Source organism: Acanthisitta chloris, unplaced genomic scaffold, assembly GCF_000695815.1.
Source record: "Acanthisitta chloris isolate BGI_N310 unplaced genomic scaffold, ASM69581v1 scaffold16214, whole genome shotgun sequence".
Classification (NCBI taxonomy): Eukaryota; Metazoa; Chordata; class Aves; order Passeriformes; family Acanthisittidae; genus Acanthisitta; species Acanthisitta chloris.
The window spans coordinates 53,938-79,176 of NW_008668981.1; the positions used below are offsets into that span (position 1 = coordinate 53,938).

General features: G+C 38.0%; 1 protein-coding gene across 1 annotated transcript in view; it reads left to right on the top strand.

Annotated features, from left to right (window-relative positions):
- Positions 1-16,704, top strand: part of LOC103800771 (mannosyl-oligosaccharide 1,2-alpha-mannosidase IA) — a gene marked incomplete at its 5' end in the record, with an annotated part of 57,909 nt that extends 41,205 nt beyond the window's left edge. Inside the window, 4 exons of the mRNA XM_009073154.1 lie at positions 9,383-9,602; positions 10,401-10,573; positions 15,676-15,791; positions 16,478-16,704. Of these exons, the coding sequence (XP_009071402.1) occupies positions 9,383-9,602; positions 10,401-10,573; positions 15,676-15,791; positions 16,478-16,604 (636 nt within the window). The remainder of the gene's footprint in view (positions 1-9,382; positions 9,603-10,400; positions 10,574-15,675; positions 15,792-16,477) is intronic.
- Between the last annotated feature and the right edge of the window lie 8,535 nt (positions 16,705-25,239).

The following is a 25,239-nucleotide window of genomic DNA, read 5'->3' on the forward strand; positions in this document are numbered from 1 at the left end:
CATCTGTATCAAAGCTGGAAGTGTTCATGCAGCATGTGGAGCTGCAGCTTGGTGTTGTAACAGAGGCAAAGTTGCACTCTCACAGCAATTGCAGAAGGTTTGGGCCCCACTGAGATGCCAGGTTCTTCACTGGAGTAACTAGCCTGATTTGAAATCCATCCTGGTATTGGCTTTATTGCTATCGATCCATTACTTATCTAAATTAAAGCTAATTTAAGTGTCTGCACAAGCTGCAGTCTTTCTTTATGACTAAGCCTACATGGTTTGGGCATTCCGAGTCTGCTTCATATTTTCTTAGATAAATTTCCCCTGACACTTTCAGAATCTTTTTAAGACTATGCCAAAGGGAACAGCATGATTATTCCTGGCTGCTCAGTCCAGCACATACCCACCAAATTCTGAAAGAGTGATGTGAAGGTTTGATGCCTAATTCAATATCTTCTGCTATCCAGAAACAACAAATAAAAATATATGGTGAGTTATACAGTTCCCTGTGAAAAGCTGAAACATATTTAGATCCAGCTTTGGGGTTATTTCTCATATTGTTCTGTAAATCATATTAAAAACAAAGAGTTCTTTCTATTAGAATTTTTGTATCACCTATAGATTGTATAGTGGCTTCAGTTAAAAGCAATAACTAAGATGTCAAGATAGATTTAGAAACTTCTTCTGCTTGCCATGAGTAAGATGCATATTTGGCTGAGGCCATTTAGAGAGTTTATTTCTAATGGGAAAAGGGACAGAGAGAGTCTTGTTTTGAATACCAGAGCATAATATGAATGTAAAAGGCCATCAGAGGGATACGTAAATTCTACAATTCACACCAAAGGGCAAGTGAATGTAATTTTAACGTAAGGTTTTTTCTCTTTTGAAAAGCAATACATACAATGTCCTATTTCACACGATACAGGAAGAGATCTTAAACTGGTTTCAATGTATAGCATGCAACATTTAGTTACAAAACATATGTATTCAGCCTTCAGCCATATTTTTAGGATGTAACTGCTGATAGTATAGTCTATCAGTCTTTGCAAGCATCCAGGACAGGAATCATCCTATTGTTCTCAGTTGACAAGCTGATCCCTGAGACACAATTGAGTGGGTTTAATAAGCAGACATTGTAGTTTAGAGCAAAAATGGACCTTGTGGGTTCACTTGTATCTTGTCTAGCAGCAGCAGTGTCACAAGCTACTGCATCAATTCCTCCCCTCTTGAATGTGTAAGCCCTCATTTTCTAAGCTGAAGGGCAGTTTTCCCACTACTCCTCTGAATAGGTTGTCTCACACTTGATATCTGATGGTCAGGTATCTTTTCTAAGTTTTCCAATTACATTTATTTATGGCCATTGCTGCAGTCTCTGCATCTTATATAATTATTCTCTCTCTGATGCTGCCTTTGTTCCTTTCTCAATGTATTTCTAGAGAAGTGGCATATCTAAAGGCTTTATAGCCTATAGAACAGTAACTCATCCCAGAAGAACTTCACAGGAAAAAGGGCTTCCCAAGCAGCTCAGTTCTGTGTAGCCTATGGTAGCCTTGTCGTGTCAGGTCAAGCTGTTGCTCCCTGCAGTTTTACCTTGAGTAGTTTACTTTTAAATATTTAGATTGTTTACTTTTTGTTACTGGGTAACAACTGCTCAGGAGATTATAACAAGAAAACTAGTGATCCCTGGAGAACCTAGCACATGGAAGCAAAAATAATGGAAATGGCCCAAAGAATAGGTACTGTGTAGTCGTGCCACAGCTGCAGCATTCCTGACTGTCAGCTTGCTGCTAGGCTTGGTTGTATGATTAAGGAGTACCACAATCTTCTCTGGATATCAAAACGAGAAAAAGTTATTTTTGGCCTCAGGATTTTGAGAATTCAGACAGAAAATGTATAGAATCACTTTTGAATATTTTATAACTTTTTTTGGCACATTGCTAACTTTGGAGAGTAGCTTTGATATACTCGGTTTGTACAGTGTCAAAGGAAGCTTTGATTTTGTTTCGGGGGTTTTTTGGGTATATTTAATTGTCAGCATTAAGTAGTGAATATTTTTCAGAGCTGTTGATTTCAGCCTTTCAGATAAATAAAACAAATCCATGTAGACTTCTTTCTCATTGAAACAAGGAAGAGAACAAAGTGTTGTTAGCAAACTGAAAACATGATATTGGCAGATAGGCCCTTTTCATCTCTGGAGCTCCATGAGGGTGTGTTTAACTGTGGTGACAGTCTGGTGGCTGCTCTGGGCTGATTGCACTTGCCATTAAGTTGCTTGAAGTGGTTTGCTTTGTGATTGTGGTGATCTTGGAAACTACATAATTGATGTGGACAATGACAGAACTGCAACAACTTAATTACAGTAGTTTGTCATACTGGGTAAAGCAAAAAGTATGTTAATGAATTGAACATTCAGTACTTGAGCCCTTCTTGGCACTGAAGAAAATACATAAACAGGGCAGGCAGGGTGCAAGAGGAGCCCATCTGAGAAGGATACGGTTGAGGGGACACAGCACTCCCACTGCATACTTTGTTTTGGGGTTTTCTTTTGGTGTAGGTTACTTAAATGTATACAATTAATCAACAGGCAGTTTATTTACAAGTTTTGTCAGCTGTGGTGTTTGAAATATGTATCACCCAGCTGCACTGGTGTTCTGCATGTAGCGATAGTGGAGCTGTGTTGTGTGGGAACACAAGATTCATTACACTGAGCAGATGACAACGTCCAGAGCTCTCACTGCTCCTTCTTATTCTTTTCGCTCTATTCCCCACTCAACAGTTTTGAGGCTCTCTACAACTGCTTGCAGAAAGCATCAAGGCTAGACAGGCTTCTGCATATTTTTATATTGTTAATAATTATTACTGTCTTACATGTTGGACTCTAGAAAGTATTTTTTAAAATGTCGAACTGTCAGGAGAAGCAGCAAGCTATAATGTTGTTAGAAGATTTTAAGGGGGATTTTAACTGGAAAAGTCTAGAGAGAAATTGTCCATTTTTTGCTTGTGGTTTTGCTTTTGTTGTCAGAGCAGCCATGTCCTTGCTACTCATGCTGTTTTCCCATGCCTGAGAACAAAAAAAGCTTGTTGTGAGCAATATTTATTTTAGAATATTCAGAAAATATATAATGTAACATTTTGAGAGTGACTTGATTTGATTCATGCCAGACCATTAATACTGTTTTAAGAATGTGACTAAATTTAGCCTTCTGGTAACAGACAGCATTAAGCACATTTAGTGCTAGGGCTTTGGTGCTCTTAGAGACACTAATAGATCTATACAGGGGAAAAAAAATAATGATTTTCAGGCAAAAGTAAATTGTCAGCTTTCCCCTAGAACTTAATCATCTTTTTAGTGCTCAGATGAATAGGTATCACAGTACTTAAATGTTTGCCAATATTTCCATTGTAAAAATTTAGGCATCTCCATTATAAGCATTCATATTTCATTGCACATTGAAGTGTCTGCATAACACTTCTTGAGTCCAAAAAGCAGTAAGTGCATTAATGCTTTCAAAGTGTTTCTTGTATGTTGTGTTTAAACAAATAAAAGTCCTGCTGTGTTCAGGTTTCAGTTTAGATTTTTAAAGCTCCGTTTAGTGAGCAGTGAGGACCTCAGGATAAGATGCCACTTCACTTGGTCAGAAGTATTTAAATTAATTGTAACAAGGGCTTGAACTTCCTATTCCAGCTATAAACTTTTCATGAGAAACTCACTGGAATTTTGGATAAAGGATAAATTTGATTAATTAGGAAAGTTGACGAGGAGAAGTATCTATTGCATTAGATCAACTCGACAGAGAAAACATAAGGGAAATAACAAAGTCAAGAAAACAGACTTAGAAACTCACAGCATGCAAACCCACAATAACCCTGACCTGCTTGCTGTGTGCTGTTTCAAAGCAATAAAATGTATTGGTGCAAGCTGTAAATATTAAAATAAATAAGTAAGCAATAGACATTATGCATCTTTGAATTACTGGAAATATCACGTGGTATAATTCTCTTTCATACTATTGCTTCAAATTGTCAAAATACTGTTTATGAAAATTCCTAGGGGAAGAAAAATATATTAAAAGTTTGAACTAGATAATTTATAGTGCTTTGTTGTGAAGACACCCGCAGAGTTCTAATTATCCCCAAACCAAACATTATAAACCCTTGAAAATTAGAACTAGAATCATATTTTTAAAGTTTCAGATTTATTAAGGTAGGGAAATATGTAACGGTCTTACAAGACAGTTTTATCTCCAGCTACAGTGACATCTTGAGGTGGGAAATGAAACACCTGGTTTTTGTTAAAACAGCATTAATCATTGAAACACATTAATCATAATTAAGAAGTTATTGTAAAAGGAGAGATAAAATGCCGAAGTGCTAGAGGTGGTAGAACTGCAGGATTACATTGCAATTTGAGGTTTGTAATTTGTTATCTCTTCTCCTTTGGCAGAGTTAACATTTTTGTGGCATGTGTTTATTTTTGAATTGAGCCACCTCGAGGGGCAGAACATTTTTCCTGAGAACCCTCTGTAGGCATCTCTGTTAGTGTTTTTATTACCTGTCAGCATAATCCACCAAGAGAATATCCATTATTAAAAATAATCTCTTTGATTGGGTTTTTTTAACTCATTTGAACAGTGAGATGCTTCAGTTCTGCATCTTCTGTGTTTCTTTAGTAACAATCCAGTTCAATTTTCTAAGCAACTCAAAGGGTAAACTAAGGACTTCCCAATCAAAAAATCAAGTCTAATATGGAGGAAGGGGGTGGTGAAGGCACCATTTAAGCTGTGTGAAAAGCTTAAAAGAGTGAAGAACTGAATGAAGGAAAATGGGTATTTTTAGGAGGGTCCAGTTGTGCTTCATTTCACAAGGGTAAGAACTGACAGTATGAGGAACTGGCTGATAAGCAGAGAGCACAAAACATACTGCCTCAACAAAGAAGGCAGGAAGGGAAGGAAATCAGGTTGGGAAAATCTGAAGAGTTTGCCTTTTATGCTGTCAGTGGCAGAGATTACACACACATGCAATCTACAGTCCTGCAGTTGAAACAATTCCTAATATCTCATTTACCATGACAGATAGGCAAGGGTATAATTTTAACATGCAAACTCAGGAGAAAGATGCCAGTAGGAGCACTTGAGTCACAAGTCAAACTGTACAAGAGACTGTGAGTGTTTCTAATTGAGTGCTCAAGCATTTATACATTTGTTGTAGTGAAGGAATAATTTCTTAGAAGATGGATAAAAAAGTAATTTAGCTAAAGGCTTTACTGCAGTGAGGTCTGTTAGCAGAGCCTTACATAAAAGCTCAAAAAGCAAAACTGCCAGGAACTGTATCAGCTGTAAAAGTCTGACTAAGAGTTTATGGGTACATGGCAAACTGTATGCCATAACAGCTTTACATGTAATAAATGTATTTCTTTAGATATCTGGAAAATCATAGAATCGTAAAATTTAAGGGTTGGAATGGATCTTAGAGATCATCCAGTGCCAACCCTCCCTGCCATGGGCAGGGACACCTCCTCACTAGACCAGGTTACTCAAGGCCTCATCCAGCCTGGCTCTGAACACTGCCAGGGTTGGGGCAGCCTGTGCCAGTGTCTCACCACGTTTATAGTAAAAAACTTTTTTCTAATATCTAACCTAAACTTCCCCTCCTTCAGTTTGAACCTGTTACCCCTTTTCCTGTCACTGCAGTTCATAACAAACAGTCCCTCTCTGGCTCTCTTGTAGGCCCTTCAGATACTGAAAAGTTGCTATGAGGTCTCCACAGTCTTCTCTTCTCCAGGCTGAACAGCCCCAATTTCCTTAGCCTGTCCTGATATCAACTGTTCTCTTACCAACTTTGTGGCCTCCTCTGGACTGGCTCCAACAGTTCCATGTCCTTCTTATGCTGAGGACACCAGAACTGTGTGCAGTATTCCGGGTGGGGTCTCATGAGAGCAGAGTAGGGGGGAAGAATCACCTTCTTTTCCTATAGTTTCATTTCTTTCCTTTGTTGTCCACTAATATCAGTTTGTCTTCTTTTTTTTTTTTTTTTGTTTGGGATTTTTTGGTGGTTGTTGTTGTTGTTTTGGTCACTCCCAGGTAGCATCTGCTATTGCTTCTTTTGGCAACATATATTTATAGCCACTTTTTCTCTTTCCAGCCTTTTAGATTGCACAGTCTCTCTACCTTACCTTGATGGAAAGAAACAAATTCTGATTTGAATTGCAGAAATACATTCTGGGATAAAATCTAATTTCCATTTACTTAAAAGAAAAAATGCACCAGCTCCAAACAATTATCCATCAGTAATGTATTTTCAGCTAGTCAAAGACTGCATTCTTCTAGCTTTTTTGATTATTTTCAGATACTGTATATGGGTTTATATTGAGAACACTCATTACAGTAAGAGGAAATAATGATCTCTGTAGTGCTAAATATCATAGAATCATAGAGTCATAGCATGGTTTGGGTTGGAAGGGACCTTAAACATCATCTACTTCCAACACCTCCATAGGCAGGGACAGCTTCCACTAGGCCAGGTTGCTCAAAGCCCCCTCCAACCTGGCTTTGAACACTTCCAGGGATGGAGCATCCACCGCTTGCGTGGGCAGCCTGTTCCAGTGCCTCACCAACCTCACAGGAAAGTATTTATTTAATCTAAACTTACTCTTTTTTTAGTTTGAATCCATTTCCCCTTATTCTGTCACTACATGCTCTTGTAAAAAGTCTTTCTCCATTTTCTTATCGGCTCCTTCAGGTACTGGAAGGTTGCAATTAGGTGACCCCAAAGCCTTCTCTCTCTCCTCCAGGCTGAGCAAACCCAATTCTCTCAGCCTTTCCTCATAGAAGAGGTGCTCCATCCTTCCACCTGATCTACAGACAGGTGGGGAGCATGTTGTAATAGAGCTGCAATTCAAATAAATGTGTCCCTTTAAGTGAGTACATAATTGTATCAAAATACAAGTAAATTGATTTTAAGTATGAAATTCAAAAGTAGTTATACCACCAGAGCTTTTCACTTGGGTGGATCTTTGTCACCTATAGGTGACAAAGAGAAAGAAGAATACTACCTATTCTTCTTTTATAATAACTTTTTTTACTCACTTGATTTCCCTGCCAGAACTGTACCCTCAGCACTGCAGATAGCAAGTAGCACTACCCCATGGGATTGTGACCCTACCTTTCCATCCTACTGATAAACTTCAGATTTCCTGTCTAGCTAGAAATGGTTAGTGACCTAAGATGGCATTAGTAAAGGCACAGACATTGGTACAGGTATTATCCAGCACTCAGGAACCCATGATGGTACAAAGTGTATGACAAGGCAATCTGAGAGTCTGTAATATATCAAATAAATGCCTAATTAAAATAGCTTAAATAAGATGCTTACATAATAAAAATAACTTTTAATAGACATATGTACTAATTCTTAATAGGACCCATTTATAAAACTGAGATGATTTGATTTACCAAACCTGAATGCTTAAATTGGAAATATATTTTTATTTTGTGACATTCTTGGCATCAATCAGCATCCGTTTCTTAGTTTCTTAACACCAGTTTGTTAGAATAATTTCAAAATTTCCCAAGTGGAAGTAATCATTTCTCAGCCTGAACTTTAATCTTGAGCCAGAGGAGTGGAAAAAACTCGCAAAGACTAATTGGTATCACAAAATCAATTTTCATACTGCAAGAATCAACTCTGGTCTAGTTACTATAGTTCAAAAGTGCATCATTGCCTGTATTTCTGTCAAGTACAGTAATACTTCATTCTGTCTTTCAGTAATTATTTTCTAAAAAATGCAATGTAGGTAAATTTAGTCATCAATCTATTTGTATACTTGTTCATTTTTAAAATACACTGTGACCCAACAGCTAAGTGCCCAGTAGAGTTATCACCTGTTTGCCAGTTGTTGATTTGGTGAGATGGGAGATACTATGCTGAAAGGTTTAAGTCATTAAAGTTTTTCCTTTCTGAACTTGGTTTTAGGTAGCTTGTTTTTCAGAATGACTGAGTAGTCAGAAAGCTATTTCCCACAATTGTTGTGTCTTTTCTCACCTCTTCCCTTTAATATCTAATTCTTCTTTTTATAGATTAAATTATGCAGGATTTGTTTAAAGGACAGGAATGTTCATTATTTACTGCTGCTTTAAAATTTAGGTATGCTTTCCAGTAGGTCCCTAGTGCCAAAAACATACAATCAAGAGGGAAATAAAGGGATGGAGGAGTTTTCTCAGGTAATAGTGGCTCTGGATCTGGGCAGAAAATATCCTTACTAAGTGCTTTGCACTAATATCAGTGTAAAAGAAAGTGTAGCTTTCAATGTGACATTCTTGGCACAAAAAACTACTCAGTACATAAAAATCGTACAACTATTCTGCTGATGCTTCTAGCTTAGAGAAGATTTTTCATGCTTTACAAATGTTTAAATGGGAAGAAGTAACTACAGTCACTACTTTCTAACACTTTTTTTACAATCCTGCCTTTTTTGTTAATAGTTTCACTGATACTTTATTAATGTTTTCTTCTCTTGTATGATACACGTTGAGTACTGTTTCTGGATGTCATGATTTCAGTAGAACAACCAGAGCAGTGCTGTGCACAGCAGTGTTTGTCTCCTGTGCCACCCTTTAAAGAGCAATAGCTTACTTTCTGTGTGGGCTTCTAATTAATGGGCTCTTCTGCATCTCCTCTGTTGTTTTAACTCTGTTCCTCCCACAAGGGAAGGTTACTTTCCTGGATTTTGCGATCAGTGACCATACATTGCTAACAGCAGCAACTTCTAATTCTCTCTAAATTTCTATATTTTTATTCTGCTTTGGGTTATTTTTTTTTCCCCAGAAATCTCAGTGACACTCTACTCTTGATTGATAACTAGAGGATTTCAGTCTGGAAGGGGAAACTCATTGGACTTTGAGAATGCCATCTGGACTTAGAGGCCTAATATCATTCAGTGCATGCACTGAGTCAAGTGTTTTGAATATGAGTTATGTCTGCATATAATTTACATGAAATTATATCAATAACTACATCCTTTAAGTCAGAATTCAAATGGGAAATATAGAAGCTGAAGTGATGGCTAATCACTATTAAAAGCAAAATTACCTGAAACTGCTCAAAGTGGGAAGAGAAAGAAATAAAATAATCTGAAAATTGAATTGCATTTTGTAGGTCTTTCCAATATTTTAATAAAATGTGCCATGTAAATTGCTCAAAGTTGTAGCAAAATGAGTCATCATTACTGATGTATGCTAATCTGCATTGGTTTGGCTGCTCTTTGAGGCTGTGCTCATTTTATCCAGTTCATTTTATAAGCAAAGACAATACGGAACAAAACCAACCAACATACCAAACAACTTTGTCCTTCACACTTTACCAAATGGTACCTTGGCTTTGAAATCATGTGCTTTTGCAGGCCATAGAGACCCACCTCATTCGAAAATCCAGTGGGGGGCTGATGTACATCGCTGAGTGGAAGGGTGGATTGCTTGAGCACAAGATGGGACATCTCACTTGCTTTGCTGGGGGCATGTTTGCCCTGGGAGCAGATGGAGCACCCAGTGACAAGACAGGCCATCACATCGAGCTTGGTGCTGAAATTGCTAGGACCTGCCACGAATCCTATGATCGCACAGGTGAGTACTGTTCTGCAGAGTTTACCTTCCCAGCTTGACTTTGTGAAGGCAGCAGTTGGGATTTTTGCATAATGCTCAATGAAAACTGTAGCACAGTGAGAACTGTTTGTCCTTTCTGAGCAAACACTGCTTTGCTTTAAGAGTAACTTTAAAAATGGCTGTTCTGTTTTGTAAATAATTTCTGTATACCCAAATTGTATCTCCTCACTGTAGTAATTAACATAACAGCTTTTTTTCACTATGCCAATTTCTGTGTGGCTGAATACAAATAAGAGGAAGACTCTGTTCATTTGTGCATCAGTATAGCTATTTATCATATTTTATGCACAAAAAAGTTACATTCAGTTCTGTTGGTACAATGCTGCAAACAGTAGAATTGCACAAAGAAAGTGGATTTTTTTGCAGGAAATTTCTTTCATCTTCTTATAGAAATAATCCTGGCAGCATTTCAGGTCCCAGAGTGTATTTTCCAGTTTGATATAGAAAAGTAAATATCCTCATCTTATAAGCAAAATTTCACATGTTGCTGGTTACATGAAGCCTTCCAGAATGCAAATGTTAGCATCACTGTTCAAACTGTAACTGCTGTTTAAGGCATTGGGGAAGAACAACTCTCTCCTACTGTGAATTGTTTACAAAATACTAAAAACAGAAGGGGCTGTGATATCTTTCATGAATTATATACCTTTTAAGTTGTGCTGGTTTTCAGCCATTGAAAGACTACTTGATTTGGGAGGTTACATAATTGGAAACTTTTTCTAATGCCTTTATTTTAACTTGTGTTTTTATATTGGCTAGGCATGAAACTGGGACCAGAAGCCTTCAGATTTGATGGTGGTGTTGAGGCCATTGCTACAAGACAAAATGAAAAATACTACATCCTACGACCAGAAGTCATAGAGACCTACATGTACATGTGGAGACTCACTCATGATCCAAAGTACAGGCAGTGGGGCTGGGAAGCTGTTGAGGTAATGTTCTATTGGACTTCTTTCTTGTTAAATCCTAATATCTTAAGTGAGCTATTGAATGATATCTGGATATTGTTTAGCAGTTGGAGAGTAAATATTTATTTTAAATCAGTAATATCAATTCAGATTTCCAGAGAATCATTTACTGAATAGATGGACTAAATTTTGACAAAACCAAATACTGCTGGTACTGTATAATAGAAAAAATGCCTTGTGATTTCTCTGCCTTAAATACTTTTAATCAAGGTGATGAGGGCCAGGATGAAGTATTAGGTAGTACCAAACATTTAAATAACGTGTCACTTTCAAACAGCATAGGTCACCTGGACAAAACTCCATAAACAACAGCAATCTCTTCTAGACTTAAATTCCCCTGCCCAATAGCTTTTGAGCTTCAACCAGTCATGCTGAACCTACCTATTTGTGTTTGTCCAGCATAATCCTTCCAAGAGGGCAGCTAGTCTGTACTGCAAAAATTGGCTTGCCAAATCCATTGTTTCCCTTATTTCAGTGATTAATCACTCTTACTGTTAGGGATGAAAGCCTTTGGATTTATCATGTTTCATCCTCCAGGTATGGGTCCTTATTACACTTCTAGAGTTCACTTTCTTCTCACCCTGATGATGTGGCCCTTGCTAAATTATCTGAGATCTGGTGGGAAATAGAGAAAGCTGAAGAACACTATTTTTGTGGTTCTGTATACTTAAGAAAAAGGAGGGGCTCAAGGGATAGGGGAAGAAAACGAAACTCTGTGCAGTATTTTGTTCACAGCAGCCTCTCTTGTGCAGTTACTGCTTTCCAGGGTTTAAAAAATGTCCTGTCAGGTTACCCAACATCTCTTGCTTCTAGGAGCCTATGATTGCAACTTTCCTGGAGGGACCTACACTGCTTTTTGTTCAATACTAAGGGTAGAACATGTAGACTTGTGTCCTACAGTTTCTCATCCCTGAAGGACCCTGCTAGGGAGCTGTTACTGGGCTATGATTCTGTACCTGATGCCCTCAGCAGCAACCAAGCTCTGTAAATGTATTCAGTATTCACTGTGTGAGATACTCAATGTACCACAAATGATGTCGAGCACTGTGAGCACTCTATTCAGCTAGGTAGACAGTAGTTATTTAGGCATTATATTTGCCTCCCTCAGGTGTTGGCACTGTGGTCCTGAAACAATATGCTTCTCAGTTAATGATTGCAGAGCAATTGTTTTTTTAAAACCTCTAATTTAGAGTGCTGTTTCCTTACTTTCTTCTTTGCTAACACCACCCATAGGCACACATTTTACTACTGGAATCTTCCCAGGCAGATTATAATTGGCATATTTACAATGGCTGTTTATGAAAGTCATCTCACCAGGCTTCAGCAATGCCAACTGTTCCTTCTCCAGGAGATGTTTTTCCTGACTCATTGTTGCTGCCCACACTGATAACATTGCTATAAACAATTAAAATGTTTTCCTTATTATTATTCTTTACCCTGTTGGTTCGGTTTGTTTGTGTTTCTTTCAAGTTTGTACACTTGTTTACCTTCTTAGCACTCCCCATGTGTTCCTTGTTTAACATTCTTGTGGTTACTCTCGTCTGGCTTTAATGTAGTGGATTGCAGCCCATGTGTGGGAGACCCAGATGGTCCCATTCTGCACAGGCCCATCTTCCACTGTCCTGATCTGCAGTTGTGTGTTTGCCAAAAACAAATCTTGCAGCTTCACAGAAATTATACAGTCAGTTGTAGGTTTTAAATATTTTTATCTTTTCCTCTTCCCCCTTGATGTTTATAGCCCTGCAGCTCCACCTGATACTGATGTTTTTGTTCAAGCACATGTCGTGATAGTTTACTATAATTATTTCATAAATTCTGCTCCCTCTTGCTCCTTATTTTTACCCAAGAGAGCCTGTCACTGCACCCTTTCTGTCCTTGGGGAAGTCCCCAACCACTGAAGGTGGTAGGTTTAATTTCCAGAACTTGTTGCACAAAGTGGAACCTGAGAGTGAAACAAGAAAAAAGACTCTGGGAGCAATCAGATCATTTGGTTTTTACCCAAAAAAAAGTTGTTCTTCAGGTGTTCCATGTACATTTTCAACTCATGACTCTGGGAATAAGAACTCATTAGGTCTGTTTCCCAGTGCCCTTGTAGTAGAAAAGGAGGCTGCTCTAGAGACATGACTTCTAAACTCCCTGACAACTCTATTAATTGTTTCTCTAACTTTTATAGACTAAAAATATGCTATAGCCTCTCCCTTTTCTCTTTGTGAACTTGCTTTGCTGCTTTGAGTCCAAGATCATTTTGTATGTGCTTCAGCAGCTGGAGAAAATGCAGTTATGACCACCAGCAATATCCACTGTTACTGAGTCAGTAAGGTTTTATCAGCTTAGCTCATGAAAGCCTCCCTTTCTGCATTATGAATGTGGCACATATTTTAAATTCGTAGCACTTCCTTTGTTTTCTCCCCTTTATGGCAGTTTGAGACTGTCAGCCACTTTTCCCCATGCTTGATGTTTTCCATTACTCCAGCATAACTGATCTCATCCACCCTCAATTTTCTGAGAACTGCTAATTTAAAAGGTGTTTGATTGTTTCTTCCCACCCACCACTGCCCCTGTCCCTGTGAGCACCACTGTACTCTGAAACTGCAGGTAAGGGCACAAAAGGTCATTGCTGCCAGTTAAGGAGGGTGACAACCAAGAGCCTTTTTATCCTACTAGTGCTGCAGGTGAATGTACTGTTCCTTTAGTCATGTGGAAAGTAGCTTTGAGGGATAAGATGCTTCATTTTTGTATCAAGTAGATACCAGCAGGTAGCTAACATGGTGCAAATTATCCCTCAGTTTACATCACAGCAGTGTGTTCAGGTACCTTTATGGTGTCTCCCTACAGTGAACTCCTAAAGAAGGCTCTAACTACATGATAGAGAACATAAACAGCAATGCAATATGTTGGTATTTTACCTTGCCCCATTTAGAATGTAGGTATTTCCTTGCTTAAAGCCTTAGTGCTTAAGTTCTCCTTCTGCTGTACCTTGGCAAACACAGTTTGTGTTTGACATTGAAAATCCAGACACAGATTCAGCATTTTGAATTCACTGCAGGTTGAAGTAGACAAGAGGGAAGGAGTACCAGCCAGGGGAAATTACTTGTTTAAACTTAAGTATATTTGTCACTTAGTAAAAGTGTCCAGGAAAATGAAAGAACCTAAAGACACATAAGAAAAGACAAATAGGTCTGTTATATTTTAAAGGATCTCTGCTGGAGAAAAATTCCTTTTAAATATACAAGAGGCAACTTAGTCTCCAGTGAAAACTGTGGAGAGCCTGACATGCAAGCTAAATCTGTGCAGACAGCTACAGGGACTCCAGCAAAACCAAGGACATTTAGGATATCTACTCCCAGCAAAACACAGATTTTAGACAGTCTTTAGAGCAGATGAAGGTGATGGATACTTCAGTAGTTATTAGTGACTTTTAGTCCCGTCTCTCATCAGAAAATGCTTTTTCTGTCTCTTTGCTTGGTTTAGACATATCTTCTGTCTTTTCATAGCTTTTTGCCAAGTGTGGTTTGAAATGCAGCGTTTTTGCCTAAATAAAATCCTGTACTCACTTCAGTGATATTTGTAGTAACTTCAGAAACTGAAAAACTAGTTGACTTCTGTCTCTCTGTTGAAGGTTGGATAAAGCTCCAGGTATTTCTGCCTGAAAGTTATTGCTCTACCATCTCTACAGCAAATATCATGTTTCAGAGTAGTGTGGTCCTGAGTGAATGTAGTAATCCACCATCGTTATCATTTTCATTATGAGAAGCTATTTAGGGTTAAAAAGCATTTTCTGGATTTGTTTTTTAATAATGAGTTGTTTTAAATATAATCGTCTTAGATTTTCTTAACTCGTTTATTATACTGCATGATACCAGAGAGGAGTTATAAAACAGAATAAGAAAAATTAAGAGGCTAGGAATACTCACAGCCTTACTGAATAGGTCAGTTAAAAAGAAAAAAAAGAAGATTAATTAATATTTTTAAACTAAGTAGTGTTGAGAGAACTAATATTCAAGGTATTGGATAGCAATGTATTTAAAGAAGTTATGGCTCATACACAGGCAAATGGGTACCACCTTTCTAATGCAAACACCTGTCTAAACTAAAGAAAAGAAACAAAGTTTGTCAAATAGTCTAACTATAAATACCTTCTACAGTTCCAGCACTGGGCACATATTTTTTGCCCTTTTCTACACATTCTTCATCTGATCTTTTTTCTCCGTCAAAGTTATAAAGCTCCATCAAAATATCAGATATTCCTGTGGGCAGAAAAGAAATTGTATTTTTAGGTGGCCTGTGTACTCCTTTTTATTGTGAAATAGGAATCAGTCATCTGTTTTACACCTTTTAACTGAATACAGAGTTTGGAAACTAATTAGAGACAAACACATTGGTATTGTTACAGCTAAAACACGTTAAGTCCTGCCTCATACCAGCTTTGCATCTACTCCTGTGTAAGGGACAAAGCTTTTTCAGAAAGGTAACAAAGAAAAATACAACTACTGCAGGAAAGAAATTCAGTCACAGCCAAGTATTGGTGGTTCCCCATTGAAAAATCAAATGATTGCAAAGAGAAACCAAATTACTTGCACAGAATTGAATACCATGCTAAAGACCAGTCTTCTCCTTACCTCCTGCAAGTCCCTTCAAAAAAGGAAAGGCAACTCTCCATTTTCTTTGACAATCATTTTAAGTACTAAAATCTGACCAAGAAAGGTATATGTAGCATGAGCTCCAAAGGCTGATAGACAAGCTTGGGAGAGAGAGGCTGTTGGTACTCCTGCTAAAAGGAGGAAAAAGAAAAGAAGTGAAAATCCATATATCTTTCCTTCTGGTTTGCATTCATTTCTCTTATTCATTTATCATCTTACTTCTCTTTCTAAATGTAAAATTGGACACTTGTGCCTATGTCTTTTTTTAAACAGTTTTCTATCTGCAGCTTTATCTATTTTTCATCTCTTTATAAAAAAAAATTGTGACAATTGGTTTTGGCTAGTTTTATTATCAGACAAATCAAAACCGACAGATGATTGATTTCATTAATACCATTGTTTTGGTTTTTCCTTCCCCTGCTTCAGGCACTGGAAAAACACTGCAGAGTGGACGGTGGCTATTCTGGCATTAGAGATGTTTATAGCAATCATGAAAGCCATGATGATGTGCAGCAAAGTTTCTTCCTTTCAGAGACACTCAAGTAAGTTAAGAAAGTTGTCTTTCATTAATGTGAAGTAGTTCTATGTGTCATCTTTACACAGAAGTATTTATCATTAGTACCCTTGACATTCACATAACAAAATCTGAGTGAAATAGCAGAGCTTTGCTTAAGTGACAGAAAGCCAAATTGCCTTTTTTATTCCCCCCCCCCAAAAAAATCAATAAACTAAATTCCCTGACTTCTGGAAATTATCTTTACTTCTGATAAAGGTACTTAATAGTCTTTGTTGAGAAATTGCATCTCCTATCTCTGATAGTATCCAATTATATATGCCAACTAACGAAACAAATTGCCTAGACAGAGAACTTATCAGGCTTATATTGCATACTTTTCATTATAAAACTATAGAAAAAGAAAAATAAGTCAACTTCTGTGGAAAGCTTGTAGGGCCTGTTAAGAGGGAAAACCAAAAGCTTTTGTTATCTATCACCATCTCCTAAGTTTTTAATGAGATAAAGGATGTTTTGTCTTGATCTCTTCACTTCTTTGTTTTTTTCTGCTGTGCAAGAAAAGGTTGCAAAGACCAGAAAAAAACAGTCATGCCATTTCAACAGGATGTTTAATAACCCAGTAAATGAAATATAAATTATTATGTGTTTTCCTGAAAGCTATTGTAGTTTCACTTGCCTGATGTGGTTGCATTTCCTGCTTTTTTCTCTTGCCAGGTACCTGTATTTGCTGTTTTCTGAGGATGATCTTCTTCCATTTGAACACTGGGTCTTCAACACAGAGGCTCATCCTCTCCCTGTTCTTCACAGAGATGATGGGAAGAAAGAAGAAAACCAGAAATAAATGAAGATTAAGTTATACTTTGTTTTCATTCCTTATGTTTCTTTCCAGGACTTGGGCACATGATTTGGTTTTAAATTCCTGAGTTAAATTTTTAAATCAAGTGTTTTGCAGTCTTGCTTTCTTTAACAGTAAATATTTATGAATGGGCCCAAATCAATTCTGATAAAACCTCAGTCCTCTAATCCAGATGAATAACTGAAATGACAAATCTCCCCAGATTCTGTTAGGCTTCAGTGTCATCTTGGCCAAAAAGAGCAGAGGGTGTGCATGTTACTTGTTTCCTGTTACGCTTTTAATTTGACTGCAAAATTCTTTTCTCCTCTGTGAGGAGATGTCTGCTTTAAGCTGTAATATTTTGCCATGTTGCAAAAAGCCATAATGAATTAAGTATAAAAAGCTTTTTCCTTTTTTTTTTTTTGTTGTTCTATGTTGATTTGTTTTGTGTCATCCAGGACAAATCTTGTAACTGTGACAACCTCTTCTTATGCGGGTCTATCATTACTGGGTAAAGTATCTGATGTATTTCTTTGTCAATGAAGTCTACATAGGGGTATTTTCATCTCATGCAGACACAACTCTGAAACTGCAGTATATGTTGAAGTTAGACTAAACTAGTTTCTATGAATTTAGCACATTAGTTAGCAAACCTTAGTTTTTCAGGTTTTGATTAGAATATTGTAATAGAATAAATTGTTTCCTCCCTTTTCTAAGTGGTGTTATTCTTAAGTCTTTGGACAAGCTACTATGGAGTAAAATAAGGTAGTAATTTCTTATTAAGAAAGGGAGTCTTAACCTTCTTTATATATTTAGTCCTGTAGCTTTCATTTGGTTGGATGGCAAAAAGGCAAAAAAATACTTAATGACATTTTCCTGGAAGCTGAGAATTACACTGGAGACAATTTGTTTGTTTTTCTGGGACTTTTGCAAACATTTGGATAGGTTCAGACTTGACACCAGACTTGACAGTTAATTGTCACAAAGTAATTTAATGTATCTGTATGAATAAAAGTAGATGTTTGGATGCCCTAAAGAAAACTTGTCTCCTTAAAAGAATTCAAGGCAATCAGAGGGGAAATTATCCTGCATAGAACTAAAACGTTCTGAAAGCACTGTCTTGTCTTAAGTAACAGAAATGCCATGTGCTTAAAAGTGTTCTCTAGAGTAGAAGTCTGGCTTACTAAGAAAGGTAACAGCTTTGCCAAAAATGTTTTACTTTGTGACATCACCAAAGGGACAAAGAAATGAGGCTTAATTAATTCCTCTTTCTACTCAGTCTGGTTTGGAGTGGTTTACATGATTTTTAAGTCTACCTATGTTTTCATTTAGTGACAGGATCACTTTCATACATATCAGGTAGGAAACACTTGGCTTCCCATCCTGAGAAAGCACATTATTCACTGACTGGACTGCAGCAAAGCAAAGATGGCTCTGAACTGTCATCTTCTGTAATGGTAGTAAGATAGCTCACATGTCCAGCACTGCCAGTCACAGCTGAGGGAGCACATTTGTTTAGGCATTACAGATTACACTTTTTCTATGCTGACAGAGGTCTGCAATGGAGGTTTTCCTAGGTAGAAGCCAAGAGCAAAAGTAGCTAATTACATTTTTATATATAGCAGCTGGAAGCTGACCCACAGCCTTTACCTTCTGGAGGCTGTAAAGACAGCCCTGCCCCTGCTTCCCCTGCAGGCAAAGAAGATGGCACGTGCCACATGAGCTGCCAAAGGTGTTTATATAGGGGGCAAGGCAAGGCTCTGTGGTGCTGATCCTTCCATCACAGGCCTGGCAAAGCTGAGCATTCATACAGGGGAGTTAACAAGGGTACCCTGGTGAGCCTGGGCCACCCAGGAGAGTGGATAGAAATGGGTGTGCACCTGAAGGTAAAGCCTGCTTACGTGGAGCCAGCACTCTGGCTCAAAACCTTTTGCTTTACTGCTTTTTTTAAATTATTGTTTTGTTTTTTAAAGTAGGAATTCTCTAATGTGTACAGTAGTTTTCTGAAACCAAACAAGGAAGGATTAAATCTTGGCTCTCCTCTGTTGAAAAGCAGTAATTCTGCTAGTTTTGATACTCCAGAGTTTGTACTGTTGCAAGACTATATTTAATTGTATTTCTTCAGAAACAGTATTTATAATGGAGCTTTTCCCTCCACCAAGTGCCACAAAGAAATTATAGCTGTAGAATAAAAACAAAATTCTCTTCCCTTTTAACCAGAAAAGTAGTAATAATTACTTTTCTCCTGAGTTAGCTTTATTGGGTCACCTGCTGCTGCCTACCACATGCATGTGCTGCTCTAGGCCTCTGAAATAACTACAACAGCTCAGACACAAACAGTCTTTGAGAAGTGTGTTTGGTAAGCTTATTTCTACACGGTTTTCTTAACCACAGTTGCTTCCCCCAGGTATTTCTAGTCATCTTGCTGGTGTTTAATGAGCTGCAGGGAAACAGTAGAGAACCAGATAGCTCTTCTCCACATTTCCAAATACAGGCTACAAACACACAACTCTGTATGCATTGGGTCTTATGTACTTAAATATAAGCATCATGACTGTTTCCTTGTAATAGAGACATTTCACATTAATTTTTTTTTTGTTGTTCTAGTGTGGGAGTTAGGATGATTTGAAAGAGCACAAGTTGGATGTGACTGGTATTGATATTCAGGTTGTATGTACCAACTGCACTATACTGTACTTTTTGTAAACTAATGTAAGTAGACGAGAAGATTGTACAATGTGTAGATCTGCCAACTGTAAGAAAAAGCAACTTCTCATAAACTGAGAATATATTGATTTTACTTTTTTTTTAAATAACCCCAAAACACCAAAGTTAGAGCAATCATTTCAAAACAGTCCATACTTACCACTGCTTGTTAGATTGCTGAGATGGCATCCATTTTATTTCCAATTCACTTAACTAGCTGCATGAAAGTGGCTAGTGATGGTCACTTTGTGTTGCCTGCCATTCCTAGGAGCAAAAGAAATTGCTGTATTACTGGGGGGTGAAGGGGAGACACACAGATAGGGATGACAGGGACATATTATCTTTGCATAAACACACTGCCCCTACTTTTTCCATTTTTTTGTGGCATAATAATGCTTATCTGCATATGTTAAGTCCTAAGAGGTAAATCACTTTAAAGGGCACTCACATTGTTTCAGAGGGGAAAAGTGATAATTTCTGATTGTGAGATAAGTATTGCATACATGTTGGTTGTACACAGATTTCTGCAATGCCCAATGGCTCATTGTTTCTATGGTGACTTCATCATACATATCCATTTCTATCATGTATTTAAATTGGTTTTGATTTGTACATATTCCATGTAGTCTTTTCATCTTTATATAAACTGAAATTATAGAATACATAATAGATCAAGATGCTTAATTTTTAAGAACTTATATTTGTAAAAATTTCTCTATTGTGAATAAAGTCTTTTAATATATCTGTTCAACTTGTTATAGTTTTTCTTAAGTCTTCTTTTCTTTGCAGAAGTGACTTCAGGAATCTGCTGCATAGTCTGGTTTGGCTGCTATACTCACAAATTTCTGTCAGCAGATCAGTACTCTGTGTACTTGTTAAGAGGCTATTCTTAATTAACGTCAGTGTATAGAATTTCTACCACCGAAATAAATTTCTAGAAATTTTTGTCCATAAAATGCAGCATACCAGATACATTTGGGTAGGAAGTGAGCCTGCTAATGAAAAGCACGAAGCTGGGAAGTCAGAGGTGGCAGGCAATAAGCACAGTGAAGGTCAGTCACAACAATTCATGTTCTGCACAATACATGTGGGCTTCAGCTAAATGCCATTTAGGAGCAAACAGCAGAGTGGAGATGACAAGGCTGTCACTGTGCCCAGTGTTACATGACCATGTAATGAAATGTTATCGTTAGCCCATGCTCCAGAGCAGAGAGGAATAGTTGTCATAGGAACTGTAACTATATTTTGTGTCAGAAGGATATTAAGATCTCCAATCTAAATATTGAAAAAACAGCTACACCTCACAGATAACCTTGTTTTCTCTGTTTAGTAGAAAGCCTCATCCCAAGATGATACTGAAATAAACTGCTGTGATTTTGCAGAACAGTCTCGGTAGTATCAATTTCTGTCAAAGGACTTACTCATTAGACCTGCTTAAGTAATTTTTGAGGGTATTTTTTACATTTTTTCAGCACAGTTGCAGGTGTGCAGCTACGCAGTGCTGTCCTTGGGGCAGTCAGCACAGTCCCCTCCTGCAGCTGCCTCCAGGACTAAGCAAACTGCTGCTCAACAAGTCAAACATGAACTAATGCAAACCTTACTGCAGATCATTATTCAGGAGAGATGCAAATGAAAGCCTAGGTCAGAATTTCAACCAGTTCAGTCTCCTTAATTGGATGCTTGGCATAGCTTGTTTTCTGCAGGGGAAAAAAGAACTAGGATCCTAAAGAGGATTTGCCCCACCATCTGCATTGCTCTATAGCCTTGCTCTAGCACAAGAGGAACTCAGAACTCATATGACAGCATCTGCTATGGAAAACAGCTCTTCATCTGATTTGCCTTAATCTTGGGATTAGTCTGTCCTATTTGATCTCAAATGCAGGAGGAAAGATTATGCATCAAAAAAGCAAACTGCCAAACCCAGGAAATAGCCACTGAGGCTCAGAGTTCCTGTCTGAATATGCAAGAAGAGATAAACCACAGGGTTTTGCTCTCTCCTGGTTTAATGCATTCATACATGCACAGAGTGGTGGTTGGAGCAAGTCCCACAGCTGCAGAATGCAGCTGAAGCCCAGCAGGCTGTGAGCATTCAACAGGATCTCAAAACCCAGAACTTTCACCATCATTTCTCAGGTATCTGCTCCTCTTTCTGCACCAGCTCTGTCACCCCATAAGTGAAATCACCATAATAAAACTTCCCATTTGGAAGCTCCTCTCTAAAATCTTCACTCTCCAAACTTTGTGCACAATTTGTGGCCAAGCTGTGGAAGGTTGTTTGCCTGTTACTATTTCCGTACTGACATTTTACAGGACATAAGACCTCTCTCATTAGTAATATTTTATCCCTTCACTCCGATTATGTGTTGCTTTCACACCACCAGAGTGGCACAGAGCTATTATTGGTCTTGAGCACAAGTTAAAGAAAAATAAAAGCCGAACTTGGCAGTGTGATTTCAATATACTGTCACATTCTGGTCCTTGATTCATCAGCCAAGGAGTATCACCCTATGACAAGGGGACTTGCTGATACTCCAGAAGCTCAGAGAGATGTTATGGTTGGCAATGCACATGACAGAAGAGCTCAAAGACACTCATTTCAGTCATGGGGGATAGTTGAGGGACTTTGATGCTGCAAATAGCAATCCCATAGTAACAGTAAATTATGCGATTTTCAAAAGTTCGTCAGCACATACGCAAAGGAGCACACAGGCCATGGCACACTCGGGCACCGTGTAATACCCTGTCCCAGCTACTCCTGGATCTGTGGCAATCAGACCAAAGGCCCATCTCCACATGCCCAGAGGAGAGCAGGCAGCATGTCAAATCCCTCAACTTCAAAAAACTCGGAATAAAAGTAGGTCCATAATCTCGCTGCTTTCACATTTGCTATGTCCAATTGTATATTCAACCCCATTGGAAAAAAAATGGTTGCTATGTACTGCAAAGAGCTCTATCTGTAAGCTTCATACCATTGCCTCAATTTGCAATTTAAAATATGACAGTGTTCTATTTCAGAAGCACAGTGCAAGGAATTGTATGTCAGGGAGAAGCAAGGGATGAGCAAAACTACAGCAAATGGTGTATTTACAAGAGGTTTTATTATAGTTTGATTATCTTTTAGCTACAGCTAAGTATTTGGCCACAGTTTCTTTCTTTGGGTTTGATCCAATTTGCAGCTTCTCATTTCAAGTGCTTTTCCTCAGACATTTGCATTAAGCTTTTCAGTGATACCAACTAGCCATAAGCACTCCATATTAAAAAAAGACAAAAACAAAACAAACTGAAACCACACCACCGAACAAAAACCCCTGCAACAACAAAAAGCCACAACAAATGGAGGAAAACACACACGGTAAAACTTTAAATACTGAGCTACAATTCCATGGTGCCTAAGTAAGCAGAAACAGAACTTACTCTAAAATCATATTTTTCACTTATTCTAAAAATCTATTTTTCATGTGCAGTTCCAATCGTTACAGCTTATACAACATCACCTCATCTACAACTGCAGCCCAAGAAAGATTGGTCCTTTATGTTGTTCCACTATTTTAAAGTTAAGCAGCGAATTGCCAAGAAGTAGCTTCAAACATCCTTTTTCCACTGCTGGTTACAGTGTAAAGCCAGTTCTTACCCCCATGATCACTGTGCTGAGGAGTGACCACACACACTTTCTAAAGAGCAAACAAAATCTGCCTCACCAACAATTAACTGGCTAAAATACTGACTCAGGGTTAATCAATCACCACCCATGAAAGCTGGGAACAGAGTGTTCCCCTCTCCACAGTGCCAAACTTCTGTCCTCATGTTTCAGAGTGTAAAAAAACACAAGAGCAAATTTCCTATAACAAGGAGGCAACTTCTCACAGACACTACTTAGATGGCCCAGGAAACTTGTTTTGGTGGATTGGCTCCAATGCAACCCATGCCAGCAAAAGAACCAAAAGCAAAGGGAAAGGAGACTCAGCAGGCTGAGAAAGCAGGAGCTTAAAGATGCTAGAAAAACCTGAGAGCCTCTAAAGAAAAAGAAACGTTATTTCCTCCTTTTCTCATGAAGCCTCTTCCTGCTGTGTCATTGCAAGAATATAGATAGAAAACTAATTAAACACCTTCATGGTCTGGTGGGACAGAGATGGAAAAAGGGAGTTTATCATGTTATTGATCACCTGTCCCCAGATACCCATGGATGCAAACAAGGGGCAGAAGATAAGGCAGGATCTACATAATGAGCAATTACCTGAAAGGCCTCCCCAGGGTCTCCCAGCAAGACCAGCACAGAGCAATGTAAGTACCTTGCAATTTCTGCAAGGGCTCCCAGCTGCTGCCACAACCATTGCCACCTCAAGAGCTCTGCAGAAAGCATGTTTGCAAGTGAAGTTAGTTGGTGTTGCACCCACATCTGAAACTCCAGAAAACTACATTAAATTACAGAAAGTTGAGCCTATAGAGAAAAACAGTCCTGCTTTTGTCTTATGCTTACCTCTGACCAAGTAACCAGTGAAGTATTCTTTCAATTTTTTCTTAGATCCCAAATGGAATACAGTTGTCCAGTAAAATACTGTTGTCTACATTGTATTCTAATCCCAAACTTGAACATTTCTCAATAAAAAACAAAAAGCGAAAGTACATGTAGACTCTATTGGTGTCGTAGACTAAGACATTTACAGATCTAAGCACATAACCTTACAACTATCCACTTCTGCCATAGGATTTTATAGACTGTAATATAGATCCCAGTAGCTAATTCTCATTTCCTTCTATGCCAAAGTAAAAAGGAGGAGGGAAGAGCATCACACTGAAGTGTATGAACATATTCCAGCTAGAGAATTATTTGGTTGCTCATGGTTGCAACTTGTTTGGGATACTAGATCCATCTTTATACCCACAACATCACCAATGTGGGCTAACTGGGGAAAATTTCTTGCATCATTGAGCATTTTTCTTTCTAAAAATAACTTACACAGCAAGAAAACTAGCTCCATTTAAGTCAGTGGCAAAACTCTTCATTTTAGTGAAGTCAATTTTTCACTCAAAGAAAACAATTTCATAGAATTTTACATGGAGATTTATGGAGCTGATTCAGCCCAAGGAACACTTGAGGAAAAGGCAACATACATGCTATGGCTCTTCTTTTCCTTCTTTTATATTTTAATGTCCTATAGATGATCTGTTTCTCAAACAGGGCTATTTTAGACAATAAACACCATGCCTGGATTTATTCTCACTAAGCAAACTCTGCATTTCCTTATCAGAGTTACGTTTTCCCCAGCCTTCAATTCAGCTGATGTTTAGCTTCTTTAATTAAAGTGTGCATGTCTTAACATGAAGATATTCAACAAAATTTGAAGCTTTCTTTATCATTCTAAGATGTTTTAGTGTATCACACATATAGGGCTCTGTTTCCAACAGTCACTGTCAACACACATAAAGCCAAATCTCCACCTTTCATAATTTGCATGCAAAATCCTGCAGCCTCTTTTCTCAGCAAAAATTTAACAGCCACACACAGCACTGAGTTCATATTTAGTGGGACTCAGTTTTATAAAATATGCTGCAGACTACTTCCAAGCATGCCATAAATATTATATGTTAAAATAAAAGTACATTTGTCAAATAAAAGACCATTTTGAGATGCATTATTAATAACAACCATTTATATTCTATAATGTCATAAAGGTGAAGCAAGTTATACAGACACATTCTCTTTCTGAAAGTTTTACAATAGAAGGTAAGATAAATCTAAGTCATTGGGCAATTATTCAGACATGAAAAGGGTTTAGGGAGATCAGCAGTGAAAGAAGAAGGTAAAATAGGTTGCTGAAAACATTGGTTTGAAAGGAAGACAGTGAAGAGACAGTGACCTAACTTTTATAAGCAGGAACCACTACACCAGGCAAGGTGAACTATGAGAACAGTGAGATACTTCAGACTGGAGGAG